General features: G+C 41.3%; 1 protein-coding gene across 1 annotated transcript; it reads left to right on the top strand.

Annotated features, from left to right (window-relative positions):
- The first annotated feature begins 709 nt into the window (after positions 1-709).
- On the top strand, positions 710-21,018 carry Bco2 (beta-carotene oxygenase 2). Its single transcript, XM_042682793.1, has 12 exons — positions 710-870; positions 4,278-4,482; positions 7,237-7,448; positions 7,624-7,739; positions 9,419-9,521; positions 13,018-13,146; positions 14,390-14,550; positions 15,949-16,116; positions 17,718-17,855; positions 18,604-18,786; positions 19,411-19,521; positions 20,796-21,018. Exons 1-12 carry the CDS (start codon positions 849-851, stop codon positions 20,907-20,909), a joined length of 1,662 nt encoding a protein of 553 aa, XP_042538727.1. The 5' UTR covers positions 710-848; the 3' UTR covers positions 20,910-21,018.
- Positions 21,019-25,548: the final 4,530 nt, after the last annotated feature.

The following is a 25,548-nucleotide window of genomic DNA, read 5'->3' on the forward strand; positions in this document are numbered from 1 at the left end:
TGATTTAAAAAAAAAATTTTTTTTTTCATAGAAAAAGTTTGCTTCTTTTCACACCCAGGTATGTTAGCCACTTCACTGGGATGAGGATTCACAAAGCACAGAGCAGTGTCATCTAAATTGGGGGAAAGCAGGAGTTGAATTGTTTCCTGGCATTACTCTGTAGCACAATATTTGATACATTAGTTCCCAGCCATATTTGTTAGTATAAAATCATATATGCTTACACACTTTAAAAAGGCCTACCTTATGTATTCATACTACATCGCCAGAAAAATATTTGTAAAATTAATGAACAGAGAAGAGGAGGAAGGATGAAATTATGGAACAGCAGAGGACAAAAGGTAAGCCTCTTCTGCCTGATTATGGAGACCTTTATTGACAGTCTAAAATTGGGTGTTACTCTCCATCTTTCAGAGACAAAGAGTGTCATGATGCAAGTCATCAAATGGGTCCCTCTGACTTGACAGAGTCAGGACAGTCAGGAAAGTCAGGGGGTGGGGTGGGGAACACCACCCACCACTAGGGGTCTCATTTTAATGTTTAAAGATAATTGATAAATGGTTTACTAGGATACTTGCCTGGGAAATGAGATGAGGAGATTTATTGGTGTTCTGAAGCCCCGCCCCTTAATCCTTTCCCCACCCTCTTCTGTCCCTGAGCCAAGGAGAACCCAGGAAGTTCTGTGCATGTTTACTGTTCAGCAGTGCTTAAAGCTGCCAGGGAGCCTGAGGATTTGGAGAACACTGGATCTGCTGTTGCTGCTGCTGAACTGTATTCAAAAACTGTTTCCTTGAATCTGTCTCCGTTTTGTCAGCAGTCTGTGTACCACCACTGTGGGTTTTCTTTCTATGGTAATGCGCCAGCTCTCAGGTAGGGGACTTGGCCCCTACCCCTTCTTTTTCTTCCCCTTCCTCTTCCTACCAGTTTGTACTTAGACTTATGTGTTTGTTTTCCGAAGATTACCGACAGCTTCTGAACCTTTCCTTGCAGTGTAGAGAAGATAGAAACAGCAGCTCTGCCCAGCTGGAAGCGAAAAGAGGAAGAAACAGATTCATTTGTTTATTGTTAGGGAGAACAGCGTTTCCCGTTATACACTTTCTGTTTGAGGATTCTTTTGTTTGAATGTGTAATAGGAAAGACAACTCATTAGTCAGACTTTTCTTTTGTGTGTCAGTCCGCTCTTTAGCTCAAGGCTAGCGCTCTACCACTTGAGCCACAGTGCCACTTCTGGTTTTTTCTGCTTATGTGGTGCTGAGGAATCGAAGCCAGGGCCTCATGCATGTGAGGCAAGCACTCTACCACCAAGTCACCTTCCCAGCCCTTAGTCAGACTTTTCTAAATGAAAATTAGTTCCAGCTGTTCTAATGTAATTGTTTTTATCTACTGGCATTCTGGGAGACTACCTTGAAATCTGTAGTTTTTTTTTTTTTTTATTGTAGCTTTCTAAGTAAATTACTTGATTTTTTTTTTATATTTTGAAATTGAGAGCTATAGAACTATCAAATCACAGCAATGCATTGTAATTTTGAAATTATGAAATCCAACAATTCAGTGCTTTCATTATGCAAGTCAATATGTTAGTAATATAAAAGGGCAGACAAAAACTAGACTTTGTACTCAAGGAGTACTGATAGTAGAAAATATAAAGTACATTCACCTTTATCATATAAAACAGAATAAGATAGGGCCATAAGAGAGCTATCAGCAGCTGTGGTATGAGTTCTAAGAAGAATCAGTTCTTGCTATGGGGATGTAGAAAGATGAGTTGGATGCGTGAAGGAGTTGGGAAATATCCTAAGTAGAGAACCGTGTAATTATGAGAAGAAAGTGGGACTGGTGTGGAAAACAATGAGAGCCAGAACTGGCCAGGTAGTCTGGGATAAGACAGTAGAAGATCTTCAACACTTTCTGCCAAGCAGTTTAGACTGTACTTGGTTGACAATGACAAGCCATTTGTGAAGATTTTCTGGAGGGCTATATGATACAATCAGATATATACTTAGGAAAGTTAATTCAGTCACAGTGTTTTCCAATTGGTTTCATAGGGTACATATTACAGGCAGCATATATGGTAATACCTTTACTGTATTGGGTTATATTGGCTGGGATCTGGAGTTCTGGTGGGTTACTTAGGGAAATTGGGCTGGGGCCTCTGGTCAATCTCAAGAGCCTAGGGGATCAAGTGGCTCACTGATTAGAAAGCTCTGATGTAAAGGGTAGTTTGATCCCCTATCTAGTTTCTCCTACCAAATATAAGGCAGTGAAATATCCTAAATTAGGATATGTAGGCCCTAAATTAGGACATAAGAAAGGAGGTGGCAGGAAAGAGAAATTGAGGCTTTAGTGTGGTAGGGACAGGTTCAGGCCAGGGGGAACAATTTTTGAATCTTCTTAGGAAGATAGAACTTGTAAAAGTAGAATGGGCTCTCCCCTACACACACTTGTGGACTTCTTATTCTTGTCTTTTTTTTTTTTTTTTTTGGTGCTGGGGATTGAATCCAGGGCCTTATATAAGCTAGGCAAGTGTGCTACCACCAAGCTACAACCCATTCCCATACTTTTTGAGCCCTAGTAATATATAGAGGCTTCTCTATGTTGTCTCTTAGCATCCCCCCTGGTGGCCCAGTGAATATAAAAGACAGCAGAGAAGGCCTTGAGAGATCTTGAAGTTAGGTAATGTAGCTGGTAGAAAAATTGACTTAGAAGGGTGAAAATGAAAGATTCTATTTTGAAATATTGAGAGTCACCTCTTAGAAGTAACCAGTGCAGGGCTGGGAAGGTGGCTCCGTGGTAGAGCTCTTGCCTTGCATGCCTGAGGCCCTGGGTTTGATTCCTCAGCACCACTTAAGCAAAAAGAAAAAAGCCAGAAGTGCCACTGTGGCTCAAGTGGTAGAACGCTAGCCTTGAGCTGAAGAGCTGAGGGACAGCGCCCAGGCCCAGAGTTCAGGCCCCACAACCAGACCCCCCCCCCCCAAAAAAAAGAAGTAACCAGTGCATTGAGATTAGATGAGATTACAAGGAGAGAGTGCTGAGATTAAAGAGCAAGGGTCCAAGGTAATGCTTTAGGGATATTAATGATAAGGAAGAAAAAGAGCCAGTCACGGAATTATTTATTCTTTGGGAAGTATCAGTTGTATTTAATTATGATGAGAGATATAAGCTGCAAGTATTTGCTTCATTCCTAATTCTAATTTTCTTGGGGAGAGATTTTAGGAAGGGCAGTCAGAGAAAAAGTGAATTTTATTTGGGAAATCAGGAAATAGCTGGACTTACCTAAACTGTAGGAAAGTTAATGAACTCTTAATATGCTCCAAACTGAATGAGAGATTGAAATGAAATTGGATCATAAATATAACACTGCAACATAATGTTCTAAAAGAATGGAAAAAAGCCTGACGAGGGAAATAATATCATTGTTCATTTTTGTGTCTAAACTTTGGTATCACTGTTACATTTTTTTTAGTAAGGGAGGTTTTTGCTGGGATGTGAACTTAGGGCCCTGACCTGATTCCAAAATTTTTATGAAATAAATGATTTTATTTATTGTAGTACTTTGGTTGAACTTAGGGGCTTATACTTGCTAGGCAGAAGGCCTGTAGTGTACTCAAATAATTATATATTTACTTACCCCTCTGCAATAGCTAATCTTGTGAATATTCAGTAAAAATGAAACAATAGGGTCAATTTTCAACTCCTTGTATATAGTTAGACATTTTAGTTCTTGTGTCTTTTGGACTTGAGGTAATTTCATAATATTGTATAGTTTAATTTATGATGCCCTCTAGAATAATGCATGTACTTTCATGTATAAACCATTCAAATGGAAGAAATTAAATTTCACATCCTGCTAAATGCACAAAAGTCACTATGTTCACATTCTTGTACTAGGATGAATGTAATTATGATAATTTTGAATGAGGGTCTTTTTAGAAAACATGTAACAGTGAAATTGCTAATTCTCATCTATAGTTAGAATTTAGAATTATTCCTGTGAAAAAGACAAGCATTGGCCAATTATAAAAAATAGTCATAGTCGTATAATTGAAGTCTCAAGTTAATTCTTTGGCAGATAAGTGCTACAAGGAATGCAATTTGAGCCACACTGTTGTGGTTCAAAACTGGAGAATCAAAGCACCAGGAAATCTAAGAATAAAATGTCTTATTTTTCATAGTTGTTGTCAGGTTCACATTTCATTCAAGCCATCAGTCTATGAGGGAAATGTCCATGTTTCTAGAACCTGGTAACATTTTCTGTGCTTTCGGCTTGCTTTCTGCAGCAATGAAGAAGTACACTGGGAATACTCATGTGAAAAGCACTATCTCGGGACAGCGGCAGAATCTGCCATGCATTGCACCACTGGTGACCACGGTGGAGGAGACTCTACAGACCATCTCTGCTCAAGTCCAAGGGCATATTCCTAAGTGGCTCCATGGCTATCTCTTTCGAGTTGGACCTGGGAAGTTTGAGTTTGGGAAGGATGAGTAAGCCTAAATTTCCTGACATGGACAGAGTCTATGGAACATACATTCATACCTATTTCCTTTCTGAGGTGGACGCAGCCATTTGATCCTTGTGGTTGCAGATAGGAAAACCATAACCTACAGGAGAATAAAAAAAAGAGAATTATTTTTCAAAAGTCTTACTGTTGCTGGGTTGCAGTGGCTCATGCCTATAGTCCTAGCTACCCAGGAGGCTGAGATCAGAGGATCACCCTTCAAAGCCAGCCTGGGCAGAATAGTTTGTGAGACTCTTATCTCCAATAAACCACTCACAAAACTGGAAGTGGTGCTGTGGCTCAAGTGGTAGAGCGCTAGCCTTGTGCTGAAGAGCTGAGGGACAGTGCCCAGGTCCAGAGTTCAAGCCCCATGATTAACAGTCTGTTCTACAGACTATTGTAAACTTGAATCTGTCTGTGGGTTTAATGCCAAAAAGAAGAAGGGATCAGGAGCTCTGTATGTGACTTCTGAGCACTTTCACAAGTTCTGAAGGAAGGGCATGGCTTCCCTTCCTACCACCCTCTCCCTCACCTCAAATGTCCCTGCACAGAGGCCTCTTTCAGTTTCTCCTATTGGGCATGTTTTTATTTTTATTTTATTATTTATTATTTTATTTATTTTAATGGTACTGAGCTTTGCACTCAGGCCTTGTGATTGCTAGGTAGGCACTCTACTTTTTTGGCTTTAGACTTGTTTCAGGCAATTGCAGTCATGTGGAATTTTTTTGGCTTTGCTTTAAAAAAAAAAATCACCCTATTATAAGCCTTTTACAATTGCTACACAGTGTGAATGACCATTACTTTTAGGAGCTGGCTGACATTTTATGTTCTTTACCTCTTGAGAATCATTAGCAGGACCCAAGAATTAGCCTTTCACCTGTCAGGAAGATTAATAGGAAGAGAAGGGCACACACATTTTCTTTAGTAATTTTTACATGTTCCTCACAAGAAAAATGATGACCTAAAGCTTGCATACTATGTTAGGTAAAGAGTAGTGCTTGTGAAAATGTGACAAGGTAAGGTTATAGAGGAGGGTACTTCCTTGGTTACAGGGAAGTGGCTGAAAGTAGGGTTAATTTAACAGAGCTCATTTGTATAGATGTCTGTCCCCATCTCCAGGGATAATGCCTTTCTTCTGGTACAGGGAGGATGCTCTCACATAGGACTTTTATTTTCTGCTTTTGGAAAAAGCCATTAGGAGGTCACAATGCTCTTCTTGCAACTGCTATTTTTCAAGTGTTTCAATGCAAAATAACCAGTCTGTCCAAGTGGTATATATTGAAGAGGCATGCTTGAACCTTTGTGAAACATTTGGTTTATTTCATTCAACTATTGATGGACATTTGAATTTCTTCCATCTTCTGGTTTTTGTGAATAGTGTTGGTATGAATGTGAATGGCCAAATCCCTCTTCTAGTCCCGTTTGTAGGAACCATTTCCTGTGTGTGTGTGTGTGTGTGTGTGTGTGTGTGTGTGTGGTGTGTGTGTGTGTGTGTGTGTGTGTGTGTGTGCGCGCCAGTCAGTCCTGGGGCTTGAACTCTGGGCCTGAGTGCTGTCCCTGAGCTTTTATGTTCAAGGCTAGTGCTCTACCATTTGAGCCACAGCTTCATTTCAGTATTTTTTGGGTAGTTAATTGTTAAAGAGTCTCACAGGCTTTACTGCCCAGGCAGACTTTGATCTAGGTGATCCCTAGATCTCAGTCTCCTGAGTAGCTAGGATTATAAGCGTGAGCCACCAGCACCAAGCAATCACTGCCTTTGAAGACAATGCTGTTAGAGTTGCTTATTCCTACTGAAAGTATGAGGCATTTAGTCTGACAAACATGTGAAAGAAAGGACCACATGATAAACTCAGTTAAAAAGCAAGGCCACCAAGTTTTCCTGCCAGTTTTTCAATATCTTATTATTTAAGCACATAATTTCTAGTATAATCGTAAGGACCAGAATAACTTGTGTAAGGTCAAGCATAATTGTGATAAAGTTGAAAAAAGAACAGAAAGGAGACCGACATTTTTTTTATTATTGTGAAAATACCATACAGAGGGGTTACAATTACATGGGCAAGGTAAGAGACAGACATTTTAATATGCATAACATATGAAGGTAACTCTTGGAAAGTGCCAAACTTTCCTATGTCCTCTAGTTGTTTTGCTTTTAGTTATAGAGATCAGAATTATCTCAGGAGTCACCACTGGAAGGTGTTTCTTCAGCCCCGTGTGGAATGTGAGCTTTTTGATAGGGTAAGGTTGTCTGGAATAGGTTTTTTTTTTTTTGTTGGTTGTTGGCCTTGAACTCTGGGCTTAAGCACTGTCCCTGAGCTCTTCAGCTCAAGGCGAGCACTCGACCACTTGAACCATAGCACCACTTCTGGTTTTCTAGTGGTTTATTGTAGATAAGAGTCTCATGGACTTTCCTGCCCAGGCTGGCTTTGAAGGGTAATCCTCAGATCTCAGCCTCCTGAGTAGCTAGGATGACAGGTGTGAGCCACTGGTGCCCACTTTTTTTTTGTTTTGATATGTTTTATACTTGTGTGGAAGTGTTACAATACCCGCCCCCCACAACTATGCTAGTAAGTTTTTTGTTTTTTTAAATTTCAAGTTCTCTGACCAATCAGGTGGTGCTGGAAGAACAGGCCATCTTCTTATCTCTCTATCTGAAACGCGCTCCATCGTGCCAGCCCTCATGTTAGCCTTCCACTTTCCCTACTGTTCAGTGTTTTCTGTTCCTTGCTGCTATCTGCAGGTACAATCACTGGTTTGATGGAATGGCTTTGCTTCATCAGTTTAGGATGGAGGAAGGCAGAGTGACATACAGGAGCAAGTTTCTACAGAGCGACACATACAAAGCCAACACGGCTGCTAATCGAATTGTGATCTCAGAATTTGGCACACTGGCTCTTCCGGACCCATGCAGGAATATTTTTGAACGTTTTATGTCCAGGTTTGTACCTCCAGGTAAGCAGTCTTTAACATGTCTGGAATTGCCAGTGTTAGAAATGACTCTTTAAAGGATTATGATGCATGACAATCTACACGAATACGAATCTTCAGAAGTATTTTTTTGGAGAGTGGGAGGGTGTTGCAATGGCTTTTTCTCAGGTAATAAAATAGTTGGGATGTTTGGTTTCAGTCATGACGGACAACACCAATGTCAACTATGTGAAGTACAAGGGCGATTACTACATTAGCACCGAGACCAATTTTATGAACAAAGTGGACATCGAAACTCTGGACAACACAGAGAAGGTGGGTATTGGTTCAAATTAGATCATAACATTTCTTTCCATTCAAAAATGCTATTTTGAATAGTAGATACCTGAAGCAAGACATTGGGGCTTTAATAACTACACCACGGAGGGTGAACAAATGCAACAGTGGTTGGTACTCACCAGACACTATGTTGAAGATGAAAGATACAACTTGAAAGCAGGGATAGGAGGGGAAAACTGGGAAAGAGTGAGGGGAAGGGGTGACATTGTCCAAAAAAGAAATGTACTGGGGCTGGGAAGGTGGCTCGCTGGTAGTGCGCTTGCCTTGCACGCATGGGGCCCTGGGTTTGATTCCTCAGCACCACATAAGCAAAAAGAAAAAAAGCCGGAAGTGGCGCTATGGCTCAAGTGTTAGAGCACTAGCCTTGAGCTGAAGAGCTGAGGGACAGCGCCCAGGCCCAGAGTTCAGGCCCCACGACCTGACCCCCCCCCACCAAAAAAAAAAAAGAAAAAAGAAATGTACTCATTGCCTGACTTATGTAATTGTAATCCCCTTGTATACCATCTTTATAATAACAATAAGAACTAACCATACCAAAACAAAGATATGTACTGATTTAGGTTATCTTGGCTGTCTGTTCTGGTTAGAATGGTTTATGTGTGGTTAATTTTCCTTGAAGATAATTTGAAAAGTTTTCCTTAAGTCTTGATATCTGAAGGCCAAGGAAAAGGGGAGTACTGTTCACTTTGACAGGCCCATTTTCACCTGAAAAATACAATTTCAGAAGAAAATTCAAACTCTCTGTGTATATGTATGGTGTTTTTTAAAATTGATTTTATTTATTTGTAGTGTTTATATGGTACTGAAGAATCAAACCCAAGGCCTCATGCATGCTAAGCAATCACTCTACCACTAAGGCCACATGTTTTTATTACTAGGGTTTGAACTCAAATCCTTAGGCTTGCTAGGCAGGTACTCTACTACTCAAGCCATGCCTCCAGCCTCCAAATTAAGATTTTAATTGGGAAGTTAAGGTGTAACTTAGCTGGTAGAATGTCAGCTTTGAGTGCAAAAGCTGAGAGTGCAGACCCCAGATGTGAAGACCCAGTACTGGCACTACAAAAATAAAATAAATACATCAGTATTGATAAGATTCTGTGACATAACTGAACAAAAGGTGATTTAATAGCAAAAAATCCATAAAACAAAATTGTAATTGCTGCTCTTTTTTTTTGAACTTCTCTATAATCTTGGCCAAATCTACTCATGGCTTTTCTTTTCTTTTTTTCTCTCTCTTTCCTTCCTTCCTTCCTTCCTTCCTTCCTTCCTTCCTTCCTTCCTTCCTTCCTTCCTTCCTTCCTTCCTTCCTTCCTTCCTTCCTTCCTTTCTTTCTTTCTTTCTTTCTTTCTTGCTTGCTTGCTTGCTTGCTTGCTTTCTTGCTTTCTTTCTTTCTTTCTCCCTTTCTCTCTTTTTTTGGGGCTGTTGTTCTGGTTGGCATGTTTTTTTCTTGTGGGTTTTGTTTTTCAGTCTCATTTTCTTTTTACTTTAATTAGGCAAGATACTTTGGATTTCTCAGAGAAAAGAAATTAGGGCATATACTGCAGTTTTCACTTGTTATTTTTACTGTAGTTGATGTGTCCCCGTAGTCATGAGTATCGTTGACAGAGTTCTGCACGTGGGACACTTAACAGTCTCTCATGGTCTTAACCCCATAGGTGGACTGGAGCAAATTCATTGCTGTGAATGGAGCAACCGCACACCCTCACTTCGACCCTGATGGAACAGCATACAATCTGGGGAACTCCTATGGGCCACGAGGTGAAATGGGAATGGAGCTTTGGGGGGAGGTTGTGGCTTCTTTTTCTTAGAGATAATTGGGAAATCGGTTGTCTTCTCATGGTTCCATGTTGGCTAAGATGGAAACATGAAATTTCATTCAAAAGGCTCAGAAGGATCAGTTGTGCTCACTGGACACTATATTGAAAATGAGCTATACAACTTGTGGGGGAGGTGGAAGGGAAAAACTGGGAGAAAGCGAGGGAAGAGGTAACACTATCTAAAAAGAAATTTGCTCATTACCTGACTTTCATAAGTAACCCCTTTGTATATCACCTTTGTAATAACAATAAAAACATTTTTAAAAAAGACTCAGAAGGAAGCATCCAAAGTGACATTACTGAACTTAAAATATACAATATTTAGCATCTGTTTAGAGGTCCTTTAGCACCTGATTTTGTAGCTTATTTTTTTCCATTTGTCCCTTAAAAATATCTTTAAGTAGTTGTACCAAGGAATTGCCATTCAACAGAGTAGTTTATAAATACAATATATCTTGATCCATGTCACCCCTTTTTCCCAGTGTCACCCCTACTTCCCATTTGTGCTTTTCAACATAACTTTTTTTTTTTTTTTTGGTAAGTGCTGGAGACTGTACCTGGAGCTCACACTGGTCCAGCTAACACTTTACCATTTGTATAACTTAAATTTTTATGATTAATAGCGTGAAAGGATTTCGTGTGTGTGTGTGTGTGTGTGTGTGTGTGTGTGTATGTGTGTGTATTGGGTGGGACTGGGGCTTGAACTCCAGGCCTTGTACTCTCACTTTGTTTTTTTCACTCACTCAAGGCTGGCCATCTACCACTTGTGCCACCACTTCCATTCTGGCTTATGCTGGTTCATTGGAGATAAGATTCTCACTGATTTATCTTCCTGGGCTGACTTGGAACCAAGCTTCTCAGATCTCAGGAAGCTGAGATCTCAGCTGAGATTACAGGCATGAGTCACCAGTGCCCAACTGAGAAGCTAAAGTTTTTAATGTGAGTCTTGAGGTCTCACTGAGAAACTTGGCCACCAGTCACAAGGGGAAGTGTTACCAGAGGTTGTGTTCGTTACTTCCCTTCAATTTGTTGTCTACACTGATGCCTGGAGAAGTCAATTAGAATTAGACTCACAGTCTAGGGGGCAGGGCAGATTTTCCTGGACATTCATCCATTAGGTTTTCTGAGTATCTGTCTTGCTTAGTGCCTTCAAGACCTGTAGTTAGAAAAGTTCAGTGACTATGAAGTGTTCAATGCAGTGAACTGAATAATCACCCTTTCATTGAATTGCCAAGACAGGAAATACTTCTCATAATGTCTAATCCTAATTCCCAATGAATGAACTTCTTTTTCCTTTCCCCTTGATTATCTCATTCAAAGAGAGGCTTTTGAAGTGGAGCTCAATATACATGTAACTGTGGGAAACTTGACTAACTTGCCCTAAGCTACATTAGATTTAGAGATTCTCATAGCAATAAAATAAAAATTCCTGGGTTTCATTTCTACTTTTAGGAACTAAAAAGCTTTTCATTATTTTAAACTTTCCAGATACCTAAAAAAAACCCTTTTAAAAATTAGGGGCTGGGAAGGTGGCTCAGTGGCAGAGCGCTTGCCTTGCAATGCATGAGGCCCTGGGTCCGATTCCCCAGCCCCACATAAGCAAAAAGAAAAAAGCCAGAAGTGGCGCTGTGGCTCAAGTGGTAGAGTGCTAGCCTTGAGCTGAAGAGCTGAGGGACAGCGCCCAGGCCCAGAGTTCAGGCCCCACAACTGGACCCAAAAAAAAAAAATTAATAAAAATGCTTTACACATTAATCAGCCCAACTAGTTTTTAATGTTTATTTAAGACAAGTCTTCATATTAATCAGTTTGGCATTCAGTGCTCTTTTACCACCATAGAAAATATGATGTTTTGTTTGTTTGTTTTGTTCCAGGTGCTAGGGTTTGAACTCAGGGACTGGGCACTATTGCTTAGCTTTTTTTTTCACTCTACAGTTAACCACATCTCCACTTCTTCGCCATTCTATTTTTTTTTTTTGTCAATCGTGGGGCCTGAACTCTGGGCCTGGGCCCTGTCCCTCAGCTCTTCAGCTCAAGGCTAGCGCTCTACCACTGAAGCCATAGCACTACATCCTGCTTTTTCTGTTTATGTGGTGCTGAGAATTGAACCCAGGGCCTCATGCATCCAAGGCAAGCACTCTGCCACTGAGCCACCTTCCCAGCCCTCACCACTCTATTTTGAGCCCTCTGTTACTGAACTCTTACCTCTCAACTATTTCATTGCTACTTCCACTGCCCCATGCAGCGTATACTCAATGTAGCATCTAGATTAGTTGTTTGCACTTGCATCCATCTCTGGCTCAGATCTTGTGCTCTCCTTACATGTTATGAACTGGTTTCCTTGCTGGTATTTGAGCCTTCCAAATTGGTTAACATGGGTCCTGTCTAAGAACCTCTGTAGTTCTGATTCCCTTTGCCTTGAAGGCGTTCCTCCAAGTGTCTTTAAGGTTCTATTCCTCATCTCCCCCAGGTCTTTACCTCAACATCATCTACTTAGTGAAGACTTCCCAGACAACCATATTTAAAAACACAAATAGTGGGGCTGAGAAGTTGGCTCAGTGGTAGAAGCGCTTGCCTTGCATGCCTGAGGCCCTGGGTTCGATTCCTCAGCACCACATAAGCAAAAGGAAAAAAAAAGCCGGAAGTGGTGCTGTGGCCCAAGTGGTGGAGTGCTAGCCTTGAGCTGAAGAGCTGAGGGACAGCGCCCAGGCCCAGAGTTCAGGCCCCACGACCGGACCCAAAAAAAAAAAAAACAAAAAACACAAATAGTGGCTCCCAACCTTTTCCAATCACTATAGAGCCCCATTCTCTGGCTTCTTTTCCATTAGACTTATTCTCATCTGATGCATTGCATTTTTAGTATATGATTTATTAGGATTTAAGCCTTATAAAAGACCAGATTTTTTTTCCACACACTGCCATATAGAGTACCTAGAGTATAGCATTTAGAATCCTTTAGGGTAATGTTTGGAATATACTCAACAAATTGTTGCAGAATGAGCAAATTGAAAATTACTTTATTTCCTTGTTCAAAAAAGATTGGAACTGGGAATGGTAATGCATACCTGTAATCCCAGCAGTTGGGAAACTGAGGCAGGAGGATTAAAGGTTCAAGACCCTCTTTCAAGGAAGGAAAGAAAGGAAGAAAGGAAGAAAGGAAGAAGGAGGAAGGAAAGGAGGAAGGAAAGAAGGGAGAGAGGGAGATTGGGAGATTGGAGACTACAAAATTCCATGTTATCCAAATTTGTCATGACCTACACTGGTAATTCTAACACCAACATGATAATTCAGTATCTTCTAACTAATCATTTGTCCAGTGGCTACATAACCATGCTATTTGTTAATCTATCCATAGCTGTGCTTACAAATATGCCAAGTCTTTGACAAAGGCAGTTTATCTTTTACTCTGTATGTAAAACAATAAAAAAATCTGTTTTCAGGTTCCTGCTATAATGTTATTCGGGTTCCCCCAGAGAAGAGCAACCCAGAAGAGACAATTCATGGGGCTCAGGTGATATGCTCTATTGCTCCTACACAAGCAATGAAGCCATCCTACTACCACAGCTTTGGTGAGCCTGCAGATAAGACACAGTGAATTGGGCCTTGGCTTAATGCCTTAATGTACTTTTATGGGAGGGGCTTGTCTTTTCAAGTTCTATGCTGGTAATGTGTCAGAGTATGGTGATAATGAGACCAGGCTTGCATTTTAATGTTAAATTTATTCTGTTTCATCATGTACTTTTTTTTTTTTTTTTGCCAGTCCTGAGGCTTGAACTAAGGGCCTGGGCACTGTCCTTGAACTTCTTTTGCTCAAGGCTAGCACTCTACCACTTGAACCACAGTGCCACTTCTGCCTTTCTGTTTATGTGGCTGAAGAATTGAACCCAGGGCTTTATGCATGCTATGCAAGCACTCTACTACTAAGCCACATTCCCAGCCCTATCATGTACTTCTTACTAGCTTAGATGCCTAAAGAGATAGAGTTGCTTTAAATAAGCAATTAATAAAAATTTGAGTGACAATTCAAAATTTTAGGGTACACTGGGTGCTGGTGGCTCATGCCTATAACCCTAGCTACTCAGGAGGCTGAGATCTGAGGACTGTGGTTCAAAGACAGCCTGGGCAGGAAAGGCCATGAAATGCTTGTCTCCAATTAACCACCAGAAAACCAGAAGTGGTGCTGTGGCTCTAGTGGAAGAGTGGTAGCCTTTAGCTGAAGAGCTGAGGGACAGCACTCAGGCCCAGAGTTCAAGCCCCATGACTGACAAAAAAAATTAGGCTACTTTAAAGACTACAAATAATATTCATACATGAGAAGGTCCTGATTATATTTTGGGAGGGAAATTGTAATGGTTTCAGCTCTGACCCAGATTTTTTTTACTTCTTCTATTGTAAATTGTTATTGCCAAATTACTTCTGAGTGGGATGATCATAATGACTTATCAAGAAGTCAGTCTCAAAAAAAAAAAAAAAAAAAAAAAGAAGTCAGTCTCCCATATTAAATAGGAAGGGACTTGAGGAATAGACACACAAAACATAAACAATACTTTAACATTATACTTCTTTGCTCCTAAACATAAATAATTTGAAAAGAAACAAAAGATACAGAAGTTAGTGAGGACGTTGAACTATTTTTAGCAGTTCCCTTTTGTTGCATAGGAACGAGAAACACATACAGCAGGGCTAGTGCACAGTGAAGTACTTTGGGCCAGTTGCTACTTAGGTTGGCATTCAGAAAGAACCTTGAAATGGTCACATTCTGACCACACCAGTTTGCTAAATAACATGTGATTGTTTCCTGGAATATTGTAGGAATGACAAGGAACTACATAATCTTCATCGAACAGCCTCTAAAGATGAACCTGTGGAAAATTGCCACTTCTAAAATTTGGGGAAAGCCTTTTTCCGATGGGATAAGTTGGGAACCCCAACAAAACACACGGTTTCACATTGTGGATAAACACACTGGGCAGGTAGAGTATTTTGAGTGTACTTGATAATTTCTTTTTTTGGTCTCAAAGGTGAATTTCTATAGGATTGATTTTTTTTTAAACCTTCATCAGGAGTTATTTTTAAGATCCTCCTAAATAAGGATATTTTGTTCTTCTGTTGGCTAGGCTATCTACTCATTAATTAGTATAGTGGATTTTGCATACTGGAAAATTATAGGAAATGCTTTTATTCTTTTAGTTATCTGATTCAATTAGATTGGCATCTAAGAAACTCTCTTGGCATGGGTTTTCCATATCATAATAAATGTAAAGGTGGGTGCGGTTTATGTAGAGATCTAAAACTTTTGTAATGACATTATAGTTTCTTTTGTGACTTCTGGATAGGTCATTATGATCATCCCATCAAAGTTCAACCCTGTTGGTTCTTTTTTGTTGGTTGTGGGGTTTGAACTTAGAGCCTAGGCACTGTCCCTAAGCTCTTTTGCTCAAAGGTTAGTACTCTACCACTTTGAACAACAGCTCCACTTCCGGTTTTTGAGTGATTAATTGGAGATGAGAGTCTCACAGTGATTTTCTACCCCAGCTGGCTTTGAACCATGATCCACAGATCTCAGCCTCCTGAGTAGATAGGATTATAAGTGTGAGCCACCAATGCTTGGCTTGGTTGAGTATTTTTTATATTCTCGATTAAAACTAGTGTTGTTATATTTATTTGTTTATATTTTATCTCTGTAAGTACATAATATTCTAAATTTACTCTTCCCAAATATCATGATGAAAATTTTAGAATATATAAAGTATAGAATTAATTGAGTATGTTTTTCAAAGATCAGTTACTTCATTTATCTTATCTATACTAAATAGTAATGTTTTCTATTTTACCTTGCAGTTAGAGTCGAGGATTTTTTATCCTTTAAAATGTTAGGCTACATTTAATGAGAAGTTTTTAAAGTTTTGGAGCAGTTGATTGGTCTATATCAAATAGTCTCAGTTCATTGATTAATATGTTGACTTAGTAGGCAGTGTTTATGAATCAAACAGATTTGTTTCTATATTCTAGTCCACCTTTTTTTTAAAAATAATTTTTTCTCCTACATTTTCTTTCATTTATTTTCTGTTTATTTGGTACTCAGGAATCGAACCCAAGGCTTCATGCATGCTAGGCAAGCACTCTACCACTGAGCCACATTCCCAGCCTCCACCTTTTTTTTTTTTTTTTTAAACATCTTTTAAATGTGTCGTGTAATGAGGAAAATTCAAAATAGGGATGTGCCTTCCTAGCAATGGGAAGAATTTGAGTTCAAATCTCAGGACTTCCTTCTCCAAAAAAAAAAAAAAAATCACCCAAAACAAAAAACAAAACAAATGAAAAATTAGGAAAAGAAATCTCTTAGAGCTTGTTTTTGTATTCCCTTCCAGCCTCTTCCAGGGAGGTACTACAGCAAATCTTTCATTACTTTTCATCAAATCAATGCCTTTGAGGACAAAGGTTGTGTTGTGATCGATATGTGTTGTCAAGATGATGGAAAAGTTCTGGATGTCTACCAACTGCAGAATCTCCGGAAAGCAGGTGAAGGGCTCGATCAGGTAAACATCTGTGATTTATCTGGTATTATTAGGGTGATTTTGAATAGACAAGATCGGGCTTTGGCTTGGGAATTTCCAGTTTATCTTGTTCCCTTGTGGCAAAAAGGAGGTGGAGTAGTTTTAAAGAAATAGATTTATCATTTATTAATGTAATCTGAAGTAGACTATTTAATACCTAATAAATAAAAAGCAGGGTAAAAAGGCAGCCTTTGTATGCAGTAGAATGCAGTTATAATTCATTCTACATTACATGAAAGCACTAAACATATTTAAGTTTCCTGGAAGGGATAGAAAAATAACATTCCCAGTGTATCAGCGCATGTAACTGAAGGGAATCAGTTCTTCCCAACACTGAATCTGAGGTAACATTTTCCCTTGTATTACAAAATGTAAATTGGATCTATCAGTAGTTTTGTCAGCTATGATTTTTATTTTTAAAATTTTTATTTATATTGGTTTATTTTTGTGTGTCAGTACTACAGCTGGAACCCACTCATGGCTGACGCTCTACCATTTGGGCTATGCTTCAGTTTGGGCTCTTTTTTTTTTTTTTGCTGGTTAAATAGAGATCAAAGTTTTATGGCTTTGTCTGCTGAGTTTGCCCTTGATCCTTGGACCACAGCCCCATGAATAGAAAATCCTGTTATTTTCTCTGACTCTTCCATGTATACATCATTTCAGTAGAAAAGGAGTTGCTGGGATTAAGTCTCAACCTTAGTGATTCACAAGGAGAACTCACCAGACTCAGCTTACTGTTACATTCACGCTCTGATTGAGCAAACACAAAGATCCAAAGCAAAGTGAGAAAAAGGAAAAGGTGCACAAACTTGTAACAGTCGGCTCCCAGTGGAATCCCACAGAGCATACTTAATTTCTCTAGGAGCTTGTCATAGTAACGTGTATGCAATATTATCTGTCTGGAATGCTCACCCCAGCCTGGCTAGGCCAAGTTTGTGTTGGGAATCAATAGTGAAAACATGCAGTCCTCCCTTCATGACTAATCCTACCAAAGCTGCAGACCTCCACCCAGGGGAGTTCAGGTGTTCATAAACTCTGTGGACTCTCTAGTACCACGTGATAAAAGGCCTCACACAACTTATTGGACAGAATGTCCCCCAAATTCAGTTCCCAGGAGCCAGCCACGGCTGAGTGCTGAAAACAAACTTTTTCTCAATAGTGGGCAGTGTTAGAGCAATCCGGGCCTGCTAGATTCATCTTGCTTCATAGAATTTTGCCTGGATCAAATCTCAAAAAGTGAGCATCCCTTGTTACTTTCTTGTCCCTCAGACCTTTGACTAGCTAGTCATTTGTTTGTGTGATGCTAATTAAGTAATATAAAAAGAAATCTAAGTTTTGGATTTCTCATTATTCCATTATACCACTAGTTCCATGAGGCCAAACACTGCTTTGCTCGTTGCTGTATCCACATTGTCTCCCACCTTGTAGTAGGTGATCAATAAATATGTGTTGCGTGGATGAACAGCAATGATCATTTATGTAATTAGCTTAGGTATGCCAGTGATGTTGACAGAGTTGAAATGACTAGGATGGGCTTTGAATGGTATTTTTTTTTTCCACCTGTTTATTTCTCTCCTGTGTAGGTGTATAGCTCAGTAGCCAGATCTTTCCCCCGAAGGTTTGTCTTGCCCCTTGACATCAACAAGAATGTCCCGGATGGACAGAACCTCAATCCCCTCTCCTATTCGTCAGCCAGTGCTGTGAAGCAGTGTGATGGAAAGGTATGTTGCCAATGGACATTAGACCGATTAAAACTTTGAACTTCAGTTGTGTTACTTGGCTGTTTTCCCAAGCTTTCTCGACCCATGGGTTTCGTAACATGCAATTGAGAAGGAGGGTGAGGTCAGGGAACCTTGTTTGTTCAAGAATCACAGAAACTTGGCTGGGAACGTACTCAGCGTGGACGCTCCCTTCAGAGTCTCAAAACAGGGGCAACTTCCTCGTGGTAAGCAGTCTAAGAGCGTGAGATTGGCAGGGACCAACCCCATCTTCTAGATAAGTTACCTTTACCTCAGCATTTTACCTATCTATGAGTTATCTTTAGCAGAATAATGAAGCACTTCCACCTCCTCTGGCATCTCACAACTTACATACAAAACCTGATAACAGATGAACTTCAGACTCCTGAGGGTTGGGTGCTGGCAGCACAGGCCTGTAATCCTAGCTACTCAGGAAGCTGAGCTTGGAGGAGCCCAGTTCAAAGCCAGCCCAGTCCATGAGACTCTTATCTCCAATGAAGCATCAGAAAAACAGAAGTGGAGCTGTGGCTTAAAGTGGCAGAGCACTGGCCTTGAGCAAAAGAGCTCAGGAGTAGCACGTAGGCCCTGAGTTCAAGCCCCATGACTGATAAAAAGTAAAAAAGTGTTATAGAACCTTAGTGTCCAACCCCTGCCATAAACTGAGTATTAGCCCCCTTTACCGACCTACTCTGAAGAGGAGAATTGTGTAACCACTTCAAATCCATTTTAGATCTGGTGCTGTCACGAAGATCTACATCATGAGGATCTAGAGACAGAAGGGGGAATTGAATTTCCTCAGATCAACTATAGCCAATTCAATGGCAAAAAGTATCGTTTCTTCTATGGCTGTGGCTTTCGGCATTTGGTGGGGGATTCTTTGATCAAGGTTGATGTGGTGGAAAAGACTTTGAAGGTAAGGAAAACTCCTTTCCTTTTTTCAGTTTCCAAAGATCTCTTCTGCCATTTGACTTTGCTTCAGTTTTATTTAAGCTAGTGCTTCAGAGTCTTTAATATTTAAACTGCTCCACCACTTTCCTAAGTTGGAGAACCATAGAATCACTTAATTTAGGGATGTTTTTCTCTAGAGAATCTAAAGAAAAATTCAAGCCCAGGAAAATAAACCCTAAGTTTGATGCTATTTTAGGAGAACTGCAGGGTTAAGGTTGTTGGGACACCTGTATTTTCAGGTTGATGGAAATTATAATTGCGTAAGTTATCTTTGATGGTGATAGAATCTAGGGGTTGCAAAAGGCTCCTCCCTCATAGCCAATTTAGCAAGCTTCATTTTTTTTTTTTTTTGGTTTGGGTTTTTTTTTTTATTGTATTTTTTTTTCTTTTCTTTTTTTGGTCCTGGGGATTGAACCCAGGACGTTGCACTTGCTAGGCAAGTGCTTTGTCACTGAGCTATATCCCAGCCAAAGTGTCCTTTTTTTTCCCCCAACTGCTGGAATATTCTGTTGAAGACCAAATAAATTTATGCGGGGTGTAACACAAGACTACAGAAAACTTCCCAATCAAATGCTTTTTTTTGGGGTAGGTTTGGCGAGAAGATGGCTTTTATCCTTCAGAACCGGTGTTTGTACCAGTACCAGGATCTGGAGAAGAAGATGGTGGAGTTATTCTTTCTGTGATAGTGACTCCCAACCAGGTAAATGTATCTCCCTGTCACAAATCAAAAATATGTGGCACTAAGTCATTTGAGGGTGACATTCAGTGATGCCACCCATAGTTTATTTTGATGCCTATATGCTATCTTCTCCTTTCTCTTTCCTTCTTTACTGTTACCTACCCTTTGAAATCACAACCCATACTTGGTGATTGTTTTGAAGCTCACTTGTAGCATCATTTAACAATTTACTGCTGCACAGGAATTTGTTATTTACTAAGTATTTTCATATTAATCTCAGTCATGAAGACAATTTGATGAGATAGCATTCTACAGATATAGAAGAGGTTGCAAGGGACATGACATTCCTTCATGGTACAGCAGTGTTGAAATCTTCTGGCTTGTTGTCTAATGCTCATACCACCACCTGTGTTTCCAATTTCAGCTTACTGGACTTCCAAGTCCAGTATTATAAGCCCAGGCTTGGTATCTCAATAATGTTAGTCGCTAACTGACTGCTTGTCTGCAGCAGTCTATGACAAATAGGTTCACGTCAGGTGCCAGCTTTGATCAATTATTAGTGGCTGCCTGTGTTGTAGGATTCTGAGGGCTTTTAATGGTTTGACGGAGAAAGTGCTGTGGTCGATTAGTGATGTCTGACATGGGCTCAATCCTGGTGTCATGCATTCAGCATTTCTGCTGCTTGGTCATGGCAAATCCCAGTCTACTTTGAAATGCTGCCATTTAGGTAGCTCTGAAGTAACAAAGTGGAAGCATTCCTAACATGAAGAAAGAATCTCCTTGTCTCATAGGAAAGAAAACTCAAATAGAGCCTAGGAAAGTTATTGGGATGAACAATTTTTTCCTTTGCTTTAGGACTAAACTTCAGCCATGATTTCCTCGTTAGTCCTGTTCAGCAATTGAGCCAATGGGTAGAGGGATGGTCCTGAGGATAGATTAAAAAAATATAAGTCCACTGGGCGCCGGTGGCTAAAGCCTGTAATCCTAGCTACTCAGGAGGCTGAGATCTGAGGATCATGGTTCAAAGCTAGCCTGGGCAGGAAAGTCCGTGAAACTCTTATCTCCAGTAACCCACTAGAAAACCGGAAGTGGCCCTGTAGCTCAAGTGGTAGAGCGCTGGCCTTGAGCTGAAGAGCTGAGGGACAGCGCTCAGGCCCAGAGTTCAGGCCCCACAACCAACAACAACAACAAAAAGTCCAACATGGGCCCTTCATTAGGAACTCCACAGCCAGTGAAGATAGATTTTTTTTTTAATGAGAAAAGGGGAATTTTCAGTACTGCTTTTTCTCTCCTAGAATAAGAGCAATTTTCTTCTTGTCTTGGATGCCAAGAATTTTGAAGAATTAGGCCGAGCAGAAGTACCTGTGCCAATACCTTATGGGTTCCATGGAACATTTGTACCCATCTGATGGAACAGCCACGGGGTCTGGGGACTAGACTTACACGAGATTCTCCCTATAGAAGACACACTCCAGGCTGGGAAGGTGGCTCAGTGGTAGAGCGCTTGCCTTGCATGCCTGAGGCCCTGGGTTCGATTCCTCAGCACCACATAAGCAAAAAAGAAAAGAGCCGGAAGTGGCGCTGTGGCTCAAGTGGTAGGGCACTAGCCTTGAGCTGAAGAGCTGAGGGACAGCGCTCAGGCCCAGAGTTCAGGCCCCAGAACCGGACCAAAAAAAACAAAAAGACACTCCCTCCCAAACCACTGAACACTGGTTTTAAAATTTTGATTAAAGTATAATTTGTGAGACAATTGTGGTTTTATATTTTCTTAAAATCATTAAGTGCTGACAGAATATTTTAAAGAGAGTTTAAAAGGTAGACTTATTGTAGATTTGTTATACTTTAGATACAAATAAGAGAGAAGCCACCTCTAATCCCAGCTACTTGAGAGGCAGAGGTCAGAGAATTGCAGGCAAAGTTCGTGCAAGACCCGATCTGAAAAAAACTTCAAAGGACAGGAGTTACGGTGAGGCACTATGCTCGATCCGCAGTTAGGGAAGGAGGAAGAGAGGGAGAGGGAAAGGAAGAGGAAGAGAGATGGGTGGGAAAGGAGGATGGACTTTTTTTTTCTTTCCTTTTTTTTGTCAATTGTGGGGCTTGACCTCAGGGCCCAGGTGCTGTCCCCTGCAAATTTTGTGCTTCGGGCTAGCGCTCTACCACTTGAGCCACAGCTCCACTTCTAGTTTTCTGGTGGTTCATTGGAGATAAGAGTCTCATGGACTTTCCTGCCTGAGCTGGTTTTGAGCCAAGATCCTCATACCCCAGTCTCCTGAGGAGCTAGGATTACAGGCATGAGCCACCAGTGCCCGGCTGAGGATGACTGTTTATAATCATCAGAAAATCAGCAATGTGGAAGAAGAATAGAAATAATCATGGATAGTGGGCTTAGAGTCTAGATCTGAAACATTGTGTACTTCCTGCTACCATGGGCCCTAAACTGCTCAGAGGGCTGGAAGCCAGCTCTGCCCTGCTTAGTGGCCTCCTCAGTGCTGGCTGTTTCTCTGTTATCCATGGCAGATGCTATTTTATCTGCTGTACCTTGCTGCAGAGCACGGGTGGCCATCCCCCTCTGTCCTCCAGTTCAGCCTTCCTTTGGAGGTCACTGAAATCAGGCAGGTCCCAACCTCTGTGGCTAGTTCTCTAGGGGCTGGTGGAAGCCAGCAGTTCTTCACCTAGGTGGACAACAGGTGGCGCTAGAGACCATATAATATCCATGTTCTACCCCTCACCAGGTTTTACTAAACAGCACTGAGCTCCTGCTCATCTCCCATCTTAGATCAGTTAAACAATTCAGCCTTCTGTCTGCCGATTGTTGCTGAAGTCCCCCCAGATATGCAGTTTGAATCATGGGTAGATTTCTCCACACAGGCGTAGACTGCTAGTTTCCTCTTTAATTTTCCTTCGGAGTTATTTCAGGCTCCACAAGCCCTCTAGGCTCCGCAGTGAAGTGTTCACCCATAAATGTATGGATGAAGGTTTGCACAGTGGCAGTAATGCAAAAGTACTGGGTTTGTGACATGAACAACTGGACAGAGGTACACAACGGCAGGAAGAACTGGACAGCAGGAACATAGCAGAGCTGGGGGCTCAGAGGCTGAGATGAACCATTCTCCAAAAGGCATTCCTTATAGGCAAAACATGGATGCGTGCTAGGAAACTCTGGCCTCTGGGAAGCAGAGAGGTCTGATGGCCTCTTTTGCCTGTCTGTAAACGTTTACCCCATACGTACACAGGGAGTGAAGTTCAAATGTGCAGAAGGTAGCTGGATTCATTATATGGCTTGATCCAAGGCCCTCTGTAAGGTTCTTAAAGAATACATGCATACACAGACACACACAGACCAGGAGGCTCAATAGCATTTATGGTCTAGGCACAGTGCCAAGTAATCAAATACAGAAATATTTTTAAGAGTTTTTTACCCATCGTGAGGCCTGGGTGCCATCCCTGAGTTTTTTTATTCAAAGCTAGTATTCTACTGCTTTGAATCACAGTGCCACATCTGATTTTCTGGTGGTTAATTGGAGATAAGAGTTTCGTGGAGCCATGCACAGGTGGCTCACACCTGTAATCCTAGCTACTCAGGAGGCTGAGATCTGAGGATCGTGGTTCAAAGCCAGCCTGGCCAGGAAAGTCTGTGAGACTCTTACGCCCAATAAACCACTAGAAAACCAGAAGTAGCACTGTGGCTTAAGTGCTAGAGCACTAGCCTTGAGCTGAAGAGCTAAGGGACAGCGCCCAGGCCCAGAGTTCAAGCCCCATGACTGACCAAAAAAAAAAAAAGAGTTTCATGGACTTTCCTGCTGGGGCTGGCTTTGATCCATGATCCTCAGATCTCCGCCTCCTGAGTAGTTAGGGTTATAAGTGTGAACCACCAGCTCTCAGCTAAAATTTTGCAAGATGGAGTGAGCATATAACCGTGGCTCCAAGCACAAGCAGGATCTTTATTTTCTTCCTAAGCCCAACTCTTATTACTGGCCAATGTCAAGAGACTCAAAGAAAGGGAGGAGATGGGGCACCAAGCGAGGGAAGAGGAAGGTGAGTTGGCCAGCTCTGGGTCACCATATCAGAGGCAAGCAAGAGGCCCATGGCAAGCAAGAGGCCCGGTGGACCGTGGGTGACACTGCCAGGGCTGCCTGAGGCGGGGAGTTTGCACTCGGGTTTGTGGGATGAACATTGCTTCAGGACAAATCATAACTGTAAGCCACCACTGTCATCTTTGGGATGGTCACACCTTGGGATCTCCCCTGAGTAAACAACGCTGGTTTGTGCCTTGAAATGTGAGGACCCAGGTCGGAGACCCAAGGGTGGGACCTCCTTTCCTGTACTCTTGGAGTGACATTTGCAACCCTTGAAAATTTGGTGTTGGAACAGTGTTTCTAGCATGAAGCCATCCTGCTTCTGGGTAGCCAAGAACGTGCCAATGTGGACGGCACCCCTCCACATTTCCTTTGCTTACAGTCCTCTGGAATCCTCTACCTCCACATCTGGAGAACATCTCTGCTTCCACAGCTGGAGAAGAGCTCCATGCTTGTCTTCTTTCTGGAGGTCTTCTTTTGCTGTCAGAGGGCAGACTTAGGTGTTTTTGGATTCATTACATTAGTTCAGTTGAACTCTCGTCACAAACACGTGACTCACAGCTATGCTGCTGACACCTGCGCACAGCCATCTAGGCGCTAAGTAAACATTGACTTCACAGTGAGTAATTTTGCTAATATGTACACATTTAAATACCTTCTGGTGTTCCATGTTCTTCGAGACAGCAAACTAGCCTCAAACTCAAGCTCCCAAGCTGTGATTATAGACATGAATTCCAGCACTTGGCTTTTCACTGGGACTTTTTTTTTTTTGGCCTGTCCTGGGGCTTGAACTCAAGGCCTGGGCACTGTCCCTGAGCTGCTTTTGCTCAAGGCTAGTACTCTACCACTTGAGCCACACGGCCACTTCTGGCAATTTCTTTTTATGTGGTACTGAGGAATAGAACCCTAGGCTTCGTGCATGCTAGGCAAGCACTCTACCTCTAAGCCACATTCCCAGCCCATATGGGGACTTCTTAATGGAAACTAACCTCAGGAGACAACGGAGCCAAGCACAAAGCCAGTGTATGCTGAATGGGTGATGTGGTATGGGGGAGGGGATATACCTAAATGGCTTTTGATCTCAACACTGAAAGCTAGATGTTGGAAACGGGGTTTGTTCCCTTGGAGGGTGCTAAGGACAGATCTGTTTTCAGGCCTTCTTGGCCTTTGTCTCTACGTCTTCGGATGGCATTCCTTTGCCATATACTTGTCTGTTGCTGTGTTAAAAGGTTTTATTTTGTTAAGGTCTTGCTATGTTTCTCCCAGGCTGGCTTTGAATTCCTAGACTCAAGCAATCTTCCTGCCTCAGCCTTCCAAATAGCTGGGATTATAGCTATGCACCACCGTGCCCAGCTTTTTTTTTTTTTAATGAGGACACTCTATTGATCACATTGGATTAGGATGCACTCAAATGACCACACCCCAAGTAATTACGCCTGTCTCTTTCCAAATAAAGTTACATTCAGCGGTTTGGATATCAACTTTTGAATTTAGGACAGGGCAAAATTCAATATGTGAATATCCTTGTGCAGACGTACCCTTCGTAAAATAATCCAGAGCAAGAATCTGGAACCACAATGAAACATCTTACTAAATAGGCAAACTGAGGCAATCGCTCAGAAATTCTTTCTTCCCCCAGGTGGGTGAGTATTTACACTGTTTCTAGAGTGTTCAGTTAACCATTGACATTTAGAGTGTTTTTATCTCCAGTGTAGTCAATATTTGGGAAATATGGTTTCTATTTAGACCACGGCAGAGAGATTCACTCTTATCTTGGCCTGGGCTTCTTATCTGTAAATGGAGATGTTGAATGAGATAGGCTTTATCTCAAAAATCTCTCCAAGTTCTTGGTTCTTGGAGGTCTTTTATAGCCCAAGGGGGGTGGGAGTTAGAGAGACACACAGTTGAAAATATGTGAAGAATGGTGTAACAGAACATTCAACATTTTAATGCCTGAACAAACACAAGAGGC

This window comes from Dipodomys spectabilis, unplaced genomic scaffold (genome assembly GCF_019054845.1).
Source record: "Dipodomys spectabilis isolate Male_0828 unplaced genomic scaffold, ASM1905484v1 ptg000076l, whole genome shotgun sequence".
Classification (NCBI taxonomy): Eukaryota; Metazoa; Chordata; class Mammalia; order Rodentia; family Heteromyidae; genus Dipodomys; species Dipodomys spectabilis.